This window comes from Salmo salar, chromosome ssa07 (assembly GCF_905237065.1).
Source record: "Salmo salar chromosome ssa07, Ssal_v3.1, whole genome shotgun sequence".
Classification (NCBI taxonomy): domain Eukaryota; kingdom Metazoa; phylum Chordata; class Actinopteri; order Salmoniformes; family Salmonidae; genus Salmo; species Salmo salar.
This window is the reverse complement of record NC_059448.1, coordinates 65832480-65846031: the sequence shown is the minus strand read 5'-3', so window position 1 is coordinate 65846031 and position 13552 is coordinate 65832480. Positions and strand designations below refer to the sequence as shown.

Genomic DNA, 13552 nt, shown 5'->3' with positions numbered 1-13552 from the left:
GGTACCTTAACCCTAACCTCCAGTCATCTTCCTCCTCCTCCTCCTCCTCTACCTGCTACAAGGTACCTATCTAACCCTAACCTCCAGTCATCTTCCTCCTCCTCCTCCTCCTCTACCTGCTACAAGGTACCTAACCCTAACCTCCAGTCATCTTCCTCCTCCTCCTCCTCCTCTACCTGCTACAAGGTACCTTAACCCTAACCTCCAGAGCCATCTTCCTCCTCCTCCTCCTCCTCTACCTGCTACAAGGTACCTTAACCCTAACCTCCAGTCATCTTCCTCCTCCTCCTCCTCCTCTACCTGCTACAAGGTACCTACCTAACCCTAACCTCCAGTCATCTTCCTCCTCCTCCTCCTCCTCTACCTGCTACAAGGTACCTAACCCTAACCTCCAGTCATCTTCCTCCTCCTCCTCCTCCTCTACCTGCTACAAGGTACCTTAACCCTAACCTCCAGAGCCATCTTCCTCCTCCTCCTCCTCCTCTACCTGCTACAAGGTACCTTAACCCTAACCTCCAGTCATCTTCCTCCTCCTCCTCCTCCTCTACCTGCTACAAGGTACCTTAACCCTAACCTCCAGTCATCTTCCTCCTCCTCCTCCTCCTCTACCTGCTACAAGGTACCTTAACCCTAACCTCCAGTCATCTTCCTCCTCCTCCTCCTCCTCTACCTGCTACAAGGTACCTACCTAACCCTAACCTCCAGTCATCTTCCTCCTCCTCCTCCTCCTCTACCTGCTACAAGGTACCTTAACCCTAACCTCCAGTCATCTTCCTCCTCCTCCTCCTCCTCTACCTGCTACAAGGTACCTACCTAACCCTAACCTCCAGTCATCTTCCTCCTCCTCCTCCTCCTCTACCTGCTACAAGGTACCTTAACCCCTAACCTCCAGAGCCATCTTCCTCCTCCTCCTCCTCCTCTACCTGCTACAAGGTACCTTAACCCTAACCTCCAGTCATCTTCCTCCTCCTCCTCCTCCTCTACCTGCTACAAGGTACCTTAACCCTAACCTCCAGTCATCTTCCTCCTCCTCCTCTACCTCTACCTGCTACAAGGTACCTAACCCTAACCTCCAGTCATCTTCCTCCTCCTCCTCCTCCTCTACCTGCTACAAGGTACCTTAACCCTAACCTCCAGAGCCATCTTCCTCCTCCTCCTCCTCCTCTACCTGCTACAAGGTACCTTAACCCTAACCTCCAGTCATCTTCCTCCTCCTCCTCCTCCTCCTCTACCTGCTACAAGGTACCTACCTAACCCTAACCTCCAGAGCCATCTTCCTCCTCCTCCTCCTCCTCTACCTGCTACAAGGTACCTAACCCTAACCTCCAGTCATCTTCCTCCTCCTCCTCCTCCTCTACCTGCTACAAGGTACCTTAACCCTAACCTCCAGTCATCTTCCTCCTCCTCCTCCTCCTCTACCTGCTACAAGGTACCTTAACCCTAACCTCCAGTCATCTTCCTCCTCCTCCTCCTCCTCTACCTGCTACAAGGTACCTTAACCCTAACCTCCAGCCATCTTCCTCCTCCTCCTCCTCCTCTACCTGCTACAAGGTACCTTAACCCTAACCTCCAGTCATCTTCCTCCTCCTCCTCCTCCTCCTCCTCTACCTGCTACAAGGTACCTTAACCCTAACCTCCAGTCATCTTCCTCCTCCTCCTCCTCCTCTACCTGCTACAAGGTACCTACCTAACCCTAACCTCCAGTCATCTTCCTCCTCCTCCTCCTCCTCTACCTGCTACAAGGTACCTTAACCCTAACCTCCAGTCATCTTCCTCCTCCTCCTCCTCCTCCTCCTCTACCTGCTACAAGGTACCTTAACCCTAACCTCCAGTCATCTTCCTCCTCCTCCTCCTCCTCTACCTGCTACAAGGTACCTACCTAACCCTAACCTCCAGTCATCTTCCTCCTCCTCCTCCTCCTCTACCTGCTACAAGGTACCTTAACCCTAACCTCCAGTCATCTTCCTCCTCCTCCTCCTCCTCTACCTGCTACAAGGTACCTTAACCCTAACCTCCAGTCATCTTCCTCCTCCTCCTCCTCCTCTACCTGCTACAAGGTACCTTAACCCTAACCTCCAGTCATCTTCCTCCTCCTCCTCCTCCTCTACCTGCTACAAGGTACCTTAACCCTAACCTCCAGTCATCTTCCTCCTCCTCCTCCTCCTCTACCTGCTACAAGGTACCTTAACCCTAACCTCCAGAGCCATCTTCCTCCTCCTCCTCCTCCTCTACCTGCTACAAGGTACCTAACCCTAACCTCCAGAGCCATCTTCCTCCTCCTCCTCCTCCTCTACCTGCTACAAGGTACCTTAACCCTAACCTCCAGTCATCTTCCTCCTCCTCCTCCTCCTCTACCTGCTACAAGGTACCTTAACCCTAACCTCCAGTCATCTTCCTCCTCCTCCTCCTCCTCTACCTGCTACAAGGTACCTTAACCCTAACCTCCAGTCATCTTCCTCCTCCTCCTCCTCCTCTACCTGCTACAAGGTACCTTAACCCTAACCTCCAGAGCCATCTTCCTCCTCCTCCTCCTCCTCTACCTGCTACAAGGTACCTTAACCCTAACCTCCAGTCATCTTCCTCCTCCTCCTCCTCCTCTACCTGCTACAAGGTACCTACCTAACCCTAACCTCCAGTCATCTTCCTCCTCCTCCTCCTCCTCTACCTGCTACAAGGTACCTTAACCCTAACCTCCAGAGCCATCTTCCTCCTCCTCCTCCTCCTCTACCTGATACAATGTACCTTAACCCTAACCTCCAGTCATCTTCCTCCTCCTCCTCCTCCTCTACCTGCTACAAGGTACCTTAACCCTAACCTCCAGTCATCTTCCTCCTCCTCCTCTACCTGCTACAAGGTACCTTAACCCTAACCTCCAGTCATCTTCCTCCTCCTCCTCCTCCTCTACCTGCTACAAGGTACCTTAACCCTAACCTCCAGTCATCTTCCTCCTCCTCCTCCTCCTCTACCTGCTACAAGGTACCTTAACCCTAACCTCCAGTCATCTTCCTCCTCCTCCTCCTCCTCTACCTGCTACAAGGTACCTTAACCCTAACCTCCAGTCATCTTCCTCCTCCTCCTCCTCCTCTACCTGCTACAAGGTACCTACCTAACCCTAACCTCCAGAGCCATCTTCCTCCTCCTCCTCCTCCTCTACCTGCTACAAGGTACCTACCTAACCCTAACCTCCAGTCATCTTCCTCCTCCTCCTCTACCTGCTACAAGGTACCTTAACCCTAACCTCCAGTCATCTTCCTCCTCCTCCTCCTCCTCTACCTGCTACAAGGTACCTTAACCCTAACCTCCAGTCATCTTCCTCCTCCTCCTCCTCCTCTACCTGCTACAAGGTACCTACCTAACCCTAACCTCCAGTCATCTTCCTCCTCCTCCTCCTCCTCCTCTACCTGCTACAAGGTACCTAACCCTAACCTCCAGTCATCTTCCTCCTCCTCCTCCTCCTCTACCTGCTACAAGGTACCTTAACCCTAACCTCCAGAGCCATCTTCCTCCTCCTCCTCCTCCTCTACCTGCTACAAGGTACCTTAACCCTAACCTCCAGTCATCTTCCTCCTCCTCCTCCTCCTCTACCTGCTACAAGGTACCTACCTAACCCTAACCTCCAGTCATCTTCCTCCTCCTCCTCCTCCTCTACCTGCTACAAGGTACCTAACCCTAACCTCCAGTCATCTTCCTCCTCCTCCTCCTCCTCTACCTGCTACAAGGTACCTTAACCCTAACCTCCAGAGCCATCTTCCTCCTCCTCCTCCTCCTCTACCTGCTACAAGGTACCTTAACCCTAACCTCCAGTCATCTTCCTCCTCCTCCTCCTCCTCTACCTGCTACAAGGTACCTAACCCTAACCTCCAGTCATCTTCCTCCTCCTCCTCCTCCTCTACCTGCTACAAGGTACCTTAACCCTAACCTCCAGTCATCTTCCTCCTCCTCCTCCTCCTCTACCTGCTACAAGGTACCTTAACCCTAACCTCCAGTCATCTTCCTCCTCCTCCTCCTCCTCTACCTGCTACAAGGTACCTTAACCCTAACCTCCAGTCATCTTCCTCCTCCTCCTCCTCCTCTACCTGCTACAAGGTACCTACCTAACCCTAACCTCCAGTCATCTTCCTCCTCCTCCTCCTCCTCTACCTGCTACAAGGTACCTTAACCCTAACCTCCAGTCATCTTCCTCCTCCTCCTCCTCCTCTACCTGCTACAAGGTACCTACCTAACCCTAACCTCCAGTCATCTTCCTCCTCCTCCTCCTCCTCTACCTGCTACAAGGTACCTTAACCCTAACCTCCAGAGCCATCTTCCTCCTCCTCCTCCTCCTCTACCTGCTACAAGGTACCTTAACCCTAACCTCCAGTCATCTTCCTCCTCCTCCTCCTCCTCTACCTGCTACAAGGTACCTTAACCCTAACCTCCAGTCATCTTCCTCCTCCTCCTCTACCTCTACCTGCTACAAGGTACCTAACCCTAACCTCCAGTCATCTTCCTCCTCCTCCTCCTCCTCTACCTGCTACAAGGTACCTTAACCCTAACCTCCAGAGCCATCTTCCTCCTCCTCCTCCTCCTCTACCTGCTACAAGGTACCTTAACCCTAACCTCCAGTCATCTTCCTCCTCCTCCTCCTCCTCCTCTACCTGCTACAAGGTACCTACCTAACCCTAACCTCCAGAGCCATCTTCCTCCTCCTCCTCCTCCTCTACCTGCTACAAGGTACCTAACCCTAACCTCCAGTCATCTTCCTCCTCCTCCTCCTCCTCTACCTGCTACAAGGTACCTTAACCCTAACCTCCAGTCATCTTCCTCCTCCTCCTCCTCCTCTACCTGCTACAAGGTACCTTAACCCTAACCTCCAGTCATCTTCCTCCTCCTCCTCCTCCTCTACCTGCTACAAGGTACCTTAACCCTAACCTCCAGTCATCTTCCTCCTCCTCCTCCTCCTCTACCTGCTACAAGGTACCTTAACCCTAACCTCCAGTCATCTTCCTCCTCCTCCTCCTCCTCTACCTGCTACAAGGTACCTTAACCCTAACCTCCACTCATCTTCCTCCTCCTCCTCCTCTACCTGCTACAAGGTACCTACCTAACCCTAACCTCCAGTCATCTTCCTCCTCCTCCTCCTCCTCTACCTGCTACAAGGTACCTTAACCCTAACCTCCAGTCATCTTCCTCCTCCTCCTCCTCTACCTGCTACAAGGTACCTACCTAACCCTAACCTCCAGTCATCTTCCTCCTCCTCCTCCTCCTCTACCTGCTACAAGGTACCTTAACCCTAACCTCCAGTCATCTTCCTCCTCCTCCTCCTCCTCCTCCTCTACCTGCTACAAGGTACCTACCTAACCCTAACCTCCAGTCATCTTCCTCCTCCTCCTCCTCCTCTACCTGCTACAAGGTACCTACCTAACCCTAACCTCCAGTCATCTTCCTCCTCCTCCTCTACCTGCTACAAGGTACCTACCTAACCCTAACCTCCAGTCATCTTCCTCCTCCTCCTCCTCCTCTACCTGCTACAAGGTACCTACCTAACCCTAACCTCCAGTCATCTTCCTCCTCCTCCTCTACCTGCTACAAGGTACCTTAACCCTAACCTCCAGTCATCTTCCTCCTCCTCCTCCTCCTCCTCCTCCTCTACCTGCTACAAGGTACCTACCTAACCCTAACCTCCAGTTATCTTCCTCCTCCTCCTCCTCCTCCTCCTCTACCTGCTACAAGGTACCTACCTAACCCTAACCTCCAGTCATCTTCCTCCTCCTCCTCCTCCTCTACCTGCTACAAGGTACCTACCTAACCCTAACCTCCAGTCATCTTCCTCCTCCTATGTGCATATATTATGAAGACTTTTGTTATGAAGACTTGTATTATGAAGACTTTTATTATGAACTTTTATTATGAAGACATATTATGAAGACTTTTATTATGAAGACATATTATGAAGACTTTTATTATGAAGACATATTATGAAGACTTTTATTATGAAGACATATATTTTGAAGACTTTTTGTTCATTTTGGTCTTTGGCAAGTTTTTTTTCCGGTTGTTTGCGCACACATTTCTTCTCCAGGCAAGCCCGAAGTCGGTAGCCCGAAGTCGGTAGCCCGAAGTCGGTAGACCCTTCATCTGTGATTGGTAGTCCCTTCGTCTGCTCCAGTCCAGTTCAGCTAGGCTCCAGTCCAGCCCAGCTAGGCTCCAGCCCAGTTCATCCAGGCTCCAGCCCAGTGCATCCAGGCTCCAGCCCAGTTCAGCTAGGCTCCAGCCCAGCTAGGCTCCAGTCCAGCCCAGCTAGGCTCCAGCCCAGTTCATCCAGGCTCCAGCCCAGTTCATCCAGGCTCCAGCCCAGTGCATCCAGGCTCCAGCCCAGTCCAGCTAGGCTCCAGCCCAGTTCAGCTAGGCTCCAGCCCAGTTCAGCTAGGCTCCAGCCCAGCCCAGCTAGGCTCCAGCCCAGTTCAGCTAGGCTCCAGCCCAGTTCAGCTAGGCTCCATCCCAGCTAGGCTCCAGCCCAGCCCAGCTAGGCTCCAGCCCAGTTCAGCTAGGCTCCAGTCCAGCCCAGCTAGGCTCCAGTCCAGTTCAGCTAGGCTCCAGTCCAGCCCAGCTAGGCTCCAGCCCAGTTCAGCTAGTCTCCAGCCCAGTTCAGCTAGGCTCCAGCCCAGTTCAGCTAGGCTCCAGCCCAGCTAGGCTCCAGTCCAGCCCAGCTAGGCTCCAGCCCAGTTCAGCTAGGCTCCAGCCCAGTTCAGCTAGGCTCCAGTCCAGTTCAGCTAGGCTCCAGCCCAGCTAGGCTCCAGTCCAGCCCAGCTAGGCTCCAGCCCAGCTAGGCTCCAGTCCAGTTCAGCTAGGCTCCAGCCCAGTTCAGCTAGGCTCCAGCCCAGTTCAGCTAGGCTCCAGTCCAGTTCAGCTAGGCTCCAGTCCAGTTCAGCTAGGCTCCAGCCCAGTTCAGCTAGGCTCCAGTCCAGCCCAGTTCAGCTAGGCTCCAGTCCAGTTCAGCTAGGCTCCAGTCCAGTTCAGCTAGTCTCCAGTCCAGTTCAGCTAGGCTCCAGTCCAGTTCAGCTAGGCTCCAGTCCAGTTCAGCTAGGCTCCAGCCCAGTTCAGCTGGGCTCCAGTCCAGTTCAGCTAGGCTCCAGTCCAGTTCAGCTAGGCTCCAGCCCAGTTCAGCTAGGCTCCAGTCCAGTTCAGCTAGGCTCCAGTCCAGTTCAGCTAGGCTCCAGCTGAACCAAAGCATGTGGAAGGCTTAAGTCTCACCCACATTCGTTTCTCCACCATTATTAGTTCAGTGTGTTGTTGGTCTCTGCTTGTGTAGACATGAATACCTTACCTTTCTCTGGCTGTGGTTGGTCATGGGGAAATTCCAGCCCTGAACCTGTCACTGTGTGTTAGATAGGAAGTTCACACACACACACACACACACACACACACACACACACACACACACACACACACACACACACACACACACACACACACACACACACACACACACACACGGTTGAGTGTTCTCATATACCCAAGAACACTGATAGCAGAGGCATTGACAGGATGGACCACTCCCCTACCCCTCCTTTTTACATATTGACCTTGAGTACATCAAAACAAATGGCCCCTCTCTCAATACCTCTCTGTCTCTATGTGTGGTAGTATGAGTTTGTTAGTGAGCAGCCAAGGTGACCAGTTGTATTACCACACCCTCATCCATCCCTCTCATCCCTCCTTTTCACCTCTCCTTCTTTCCATCTCCTTCTCACCCTGGCTAAAGGTTCAATATAAACTATTGACAGGAAGTCTAGTAGACAATGGAGAATATCCCACATACATGGAGCACATAACACTTTCCATGTCTCGCTCTCTCACCCTCCCTCGCTCTCTCTCTCGCTCTCTCACCCTCCTCGCTCTCTCACCCTCCCTCGCTCTCTCTCTCGCTCTCTTACCCTCCCTCGCTCTCTCACCCTCCCTCGCTCTCTCACCCTCGCTCTCTCACCTCGCTCTCTCACCCTCCCTCGCTCTCTCTCGCTCTCTCTCTCTCACCCTCCCTCGCTCTCTCACCCTCCTCGCTCTCTCTCTCGCTCTCTCACCCTCCTCGCTCTCTCACCCTCCCTCGCTCTCTCTCTCGCTCTCTCACCCTCCCTCGCTCTCTCACCCTCTCTCGCTCTCTCACCTTCCCTCGATTTCTCTCTCTCACCTTCCCTCGCTCTCACCCTCCCTCGCTCTCTCTCACCCTCCCTCGCTCTCTCTCATCTCCCTCGCTCTCTCACCCTCCTCGCTCTCTCTCACCCTCCCTCGCTCTCTCTCACCTCTCCCTCCCTTGCTCTCTCTCTCGCTCTCTCTCACCCTCTCGCTCTCTCTCACCCTCTCTCTCTCTCACCCTCTCTCGCTCTCTCTCACCTTCCCACCCTCCTCTCTCTCACCCTTCTATCTCTCTCTCTCTCTCTCACCCTCTCTCTCTCTCTCACCCTTACTATTTCTCTCTCTCTCACCCTTGGCTATTTCTCACCCTGCATTTCTCTCTCTCACCCTCGCTCTCTCTCACCCTCTCGCTCTCTCTCACCCTCTCTCTCTCTCACCCTCTCGCTCTCTCTCACCCTCTCTCTCCCTCTCTCTCTCTCTCCAGTGGCTGCTGCAGCGTTATTCTTCACCATCCCCAGCCCCACAGTATCCCGACCACAGAGGTGTTTGGGGCGATATGGCTGATGCTGTTACTGGGGACAGTGCACTGCCAGATCGTCTCCACACGCACCCCCAAACCCACCAGCAGCAGCAGCTCTGGCAAGAGAAGAAGGTGGGGAGAAAGGCTGGGGATGGAGGGATGGAGGAGGGAGGGAGGGAGGGAAGGAGTGAGTGAGGGAAGGAGAGAGGGAGGGAGAAGGGGAGAGGGAGGGATGGGGCAGGGAGAGGGGGTGGGGATAGAGAGGGATGGAGAGGGAGGGATGGAGAGGGAGGGAGGGGAGAGGGAAGGAGAGAGAAGGGGAGAGGGAGGGAGGGGAGGAGGGGATGGAGAGGGAGGGATGGAGAGGGAGGGAGGGGAGAGAGATGGAGTGGATGAATGAATGAATGAGCGAGAGGGAGAGAGAGAGATTGGGTAAAGGGGGTTAAAGCATAGATAATGTATCCATACCTCTGTGTTGTTTTAGTGTTTGATGTGCTTCCTGCTCTGAGACAGACCTGTATGACTTAGTTACTGTTATAAAAGGCCTCAGTCTGACACTGTACAGGTCAGTTCCCCAGACACACATCAGACTGTGTGTGTTGAATCATGGTCCCCACACTCTCTTCTGATCATGTGATCAGGGAACTGCCCCCACACACACTTCCTGTCCCATTGTACATTTTTTAAAGGCTGTGATTTCCTGCCAGAGGGTAGCAGCTTGTAAATTTGTGCTAGGTTGCATAACGCCATTAGCCTTTTTCTAGATCTGTTGGTGCTCTTGGCAAGATGCCACAAACAGATCTGGGAGCAGGCTGTATTGCCACAATAGCTAGCTATTCCCAAAACCCACTACCTTTGGCTTGCACAGTCCTGACCATTTTCAGCCTTCTGGAGGAAAATGGATCCGTACCACACAGTCTGGGAATGAAGTGGCTAACAAATACAAAGAAAACAGGTGTTTGGAAATCTACATAGCTGAGAGATTGTAAAGACAATATAGACATTGTGAAGAAAACACTGTGGCTCCAGATGTTACTGTTGGTCCTCATCTCACAGTACAGCGGTGTTCACTCACTCAGACTCCAGATGTTACTGTTGGTCCTCATCTCACAGTACAGCGGTGTTCACTCACTCAGACTCCAGATGTTACTGTTGGTCCTCATCTCACAGTACGGTGTTCACTCACTCAGACTCCAGATGTTACTGTTGGTCCTCATCTCACAGTACAGCGGTGTCACTCACTCAGACTCCAGATGTTACTGTTGGTCCTCATCTCACAGTACAGCGGTGTTCACTCACTCAGACTCCAGATGTGGTCAGGAATCAACCACCAGACTACTTTCTCCTTCCTTTCCCCTCTTCCACTTGACCTCTGTGTTGTTTTCTCTCTCTAAACCAAAAGTCACCCCCACATTACCCTGACTGACCTGAAGTAACTCCTCCTCCTGCACACCACATGGTTGACCAGTCAGTGTCTGAGTGGATCTGCTAGCTGCTATTATATTATATATATATATATATATATATATATACACTGCTCCAAAAAATAAAGGGAACACTAAAACAACACAATGTAACTCCAAGTCAATCACACTTCTGTGAAATCAAACTGTCCACTTAGGAAGCAACACTGATTGACAATACATTTCACATGCTGTTGTGCAAATGGAATAGACAACAGGTGGAAATTATAGGCAATTAGCAAGACACCCCCAATAAAGGAGTGGTTCTGCAGGTGGTGACCACAGACCACTTCTCAGTTCCTATGCTTCCTGGCTGATGTTTTGGTCACTTTTGAATGCTGGCGGTGCTTTCACTCTAGTGGTAGTATGAGACGGAGTCTACAACCCACACAAGTGGCTCAGGTAGTGCAGCTCATCCAGGATGGCACATCAATGCGAGCTGTGGCAAGAAGGTTTGCTGTGTCTGTCAGCGTAGTGTCCAGAGCATGGAGGCGCTACCAGGAGACAGGCCAGTACATCAGGAGACGTGGAGGAGGCCGTAGGAGGGCAACAACCCAGCAGCAGGACCGCTACCTCCGCCTTTGTGCAAGGAGGAGCAGGAGAAGCACTGCCAGAGCCCTGCAAAATGACCTCCAGCAGGCCACAAATGTGCATGTGTCTGCTCAAACGGTCAGAAACAGACTCCATGAGGGTGGTATGAGGGCCCGACGTCCACAGGTGGGGTTGTGCTTACAGCTCAACACCGTGCAGGACGTTTGGCATTTGCCAGAGAACACCAAGATTGGCAAATTCGCCACTGGTGCCCTGTGCTCTTCAAAGATGAAAGCAGGTTCACACTGAGCACATGTGACAGAGTCTGGAGACGCCGTGGAGAACGTTCTGCTGCCTGCAACATCCTCCAGCATGACCGGTTTGGCGGTGGGTCAGTCATGGTGTGGGGTGGCATTTCTTTGGGGGGCCGCACAGCCCTCCATGTGCTCGCCAGAGGTAGCCTGACTGCCATTAGGTACCGAGATGAGATCCTCAGACCCCTTGTGAGACCATATGCTGGTGCGGTTGGCCCTGGGTTCCTCCTAATGCAAGACAATGCTAGACCTCATGTGGCTGGAGTGTGTCAGCAGTTCCTGCAAGAGGAAGGCATTGATGCAATGGACTGGCCCGCCCGTTCCCCAGACCTGAATCCAATTGAGTACATCTGGGACATCATGTCTCGCTCCATCCACCAACGCCACGTTGCACCACAGACTGTCCAGGAGTTGGCGGATGCTTTAGTCCAGGTCTGGGAGGAGATCCCTCAGGAGACCATCCGCCACCTCATCAGGAGCATGCCCAGGCGTTGTAGGGAGGTCATACAGGCACGTGGAGGCCACACACACTACTGAGCCTCATTTTGACTTGTTTTAAGGACATTACATCAAAGTTGGATCAGCCTGTAGTGTGGTTTTCCACTTTAATTTTGAGTGTGACTCCAAATCCAGACCTCCATGGGTTGATAAATTGGATTTCCATTGATTATTTTTGTGTGATTTTGTTGTCAGCACATTCAACTATGTAAAGAAAAAAGTGTTTAATAAGATATTTCATTCATTCAGATCTAGGATGTGTTATTTTAGTGTTCCCTTTATTTTTTTGAGCAGTATATATATATATATATACATTGTGTAAAACGTGGTGACTGGAGACTCTCACCTTGGGAAATGGTGTCCAAACAGCCTGATCTAAACAGGCTGTTTGCTGAGCTGTCAGTCAGACTGTTGAGACCGTCCTCTTCTTGTAGGAGTAGATCAACCATTCCAGTAGGTCTCTCCATCTTCACTTTGTTGTTGTTGATGGCTCTCCAAGTCTAATCCCAGTGAATACAATACTAATCATATCTCCAGTTATTGTATATTGTGAGAACACAGTCCAAACTACTGCATTAGTATCAATATTAGTCGCTCTAACAGCTGGATATTAGTCAATGTTTTGCTTCGATCATTCCTGACCATACCTGATGTAGTACACACCGCTGCCAGTAAATCAACCCTTTTCATTCATCATCCTTCTTGTGATAAAAAATAAAATAAAAAAGGTATTATTTTAATGATTTATTTTCTTCAATCACAACAACAGTGATTTCTGTCTGGACCTCTCTCTCTCTCTAAGTACTCTTTCTTATTGATCTGGACCAAAGGCGTTTAAGGAAGGCAGCTCACTTGGATGTACATAGGGAAGGAGATGGCTCTAGCACCACTGATAACACCCGGGAGGGGGCCCACACTGCCACGGTGCCGCCACCGGCTCACCTTACAGCCTGTGCATCGCTCTCTTCAGAGATTTCTGGCATGATATCTGTAAAGCGCGGTGTGTATTTTTCCCTCCCGTGAGGTTACTAAAGAACCCTATCTCTCTCTGGTATAGCTGCAACATCCCTTGGATTCCACCCGGATTATGATACTGATCAATAATAAATATCCTTTTCTAGTCTATGAGAAAACGGAGGCATATACACTTCCGTTCAAAAGTTTGGGGTCACTTAGAAATGTCCGTGTTTTTGGAAAAAAAAGCTTCTTTTTTTTTTGTCCATTAAAATAACATCAAATTGATCCGAAATACAGTGTAGACATTGTTCATGTTGTAAATGACTATTGTAGCTGGAAACGGCTGATTTTGTATGGAATATCTACATAGGCGTACAGAGGCCCGTTATCAGCCACCATCACTCCTGTGTTCCAATGGCATGTTGTGTTAGCTAATCCAAGTTTATCATTTTAAAGGCTAATTGATCATTAGAAAACCATTTTGCGTTAATGTTAGCACAGCTGAAAACTGTTGTGTCTGATTAAAGAAGCAATAAAACTGGCCTTTAGACTAGTTGAGTATCTGGAGCATCAGCATTTGTGGGTTCGATTACAGGCTCTAAATGGCCATAAAACAAATAACTTTCTTCTGAAACTCGTCAGTCTATTCTTGTTCTGAGAAATGAAGGCTATTCCGTGCGAGAAATTGCCAAGAAACTGAAGATCTCATACAACACTGTGTACTACTCCCTTCACAGAACAGCGCAAACTGATTCTAACCAGAATAGAAAGAGGAGTGGGAGGCCCTGGTGCACAACTGAGCAAGAGGACAAGTACATTAGTGTCTTGTTTGAGAAACAGATGCCTCACAAGTCCTCAACTGGCAGCTTCATTAAATAGTACCGCAAAACACCAGTCTCAACGTCAACAGTGAAGAGGCGACTCCGGGATGCTGGCCTAGCTAACACAACGTTCCATTGGAATGTTGGTTCCACTTTTCTGGGCTCCGTTATTTACTTAACAAATAAGGAACACTCAAGATGTGCACTTATAAATCACACCTTATGGTGTGACCTCCTATGTCAAAACCTACACATGCGGCTAAAATAACAAGTTATTCTTAACTCAACGTTTCTGAGAACCTGTCTCAGTGGCATGCAAATCTGCCCTTGTTTCAG

The 13552-nt window shown here is 51.0% G+C and overlaps 1 protein-coding gene across 1 annotated transcript in view; it reads left to right on the top strand.

Annotated features, from left to right (window-relative positions):
- The window catches only part of LOC106609821 (protein PHTF2), a 136991-nt gene that overhangs the window by 105556 nt on the left and 17883 nt on the right, over positions 1-13552 (top strand). The window contains 5 exon segments of the mRNA XM_045722466.1: positions 8597-8620; positions 8623-8764; positions 12269-12366; positions 12369-12428; positions 13489-13504. Coding sequence (XP_045578422.1) covers positions 8597-8620; positions 8623-8764; positions 12269-12366; positions 12369-12428; positions 13489-13504 — 340 coding nt within the window.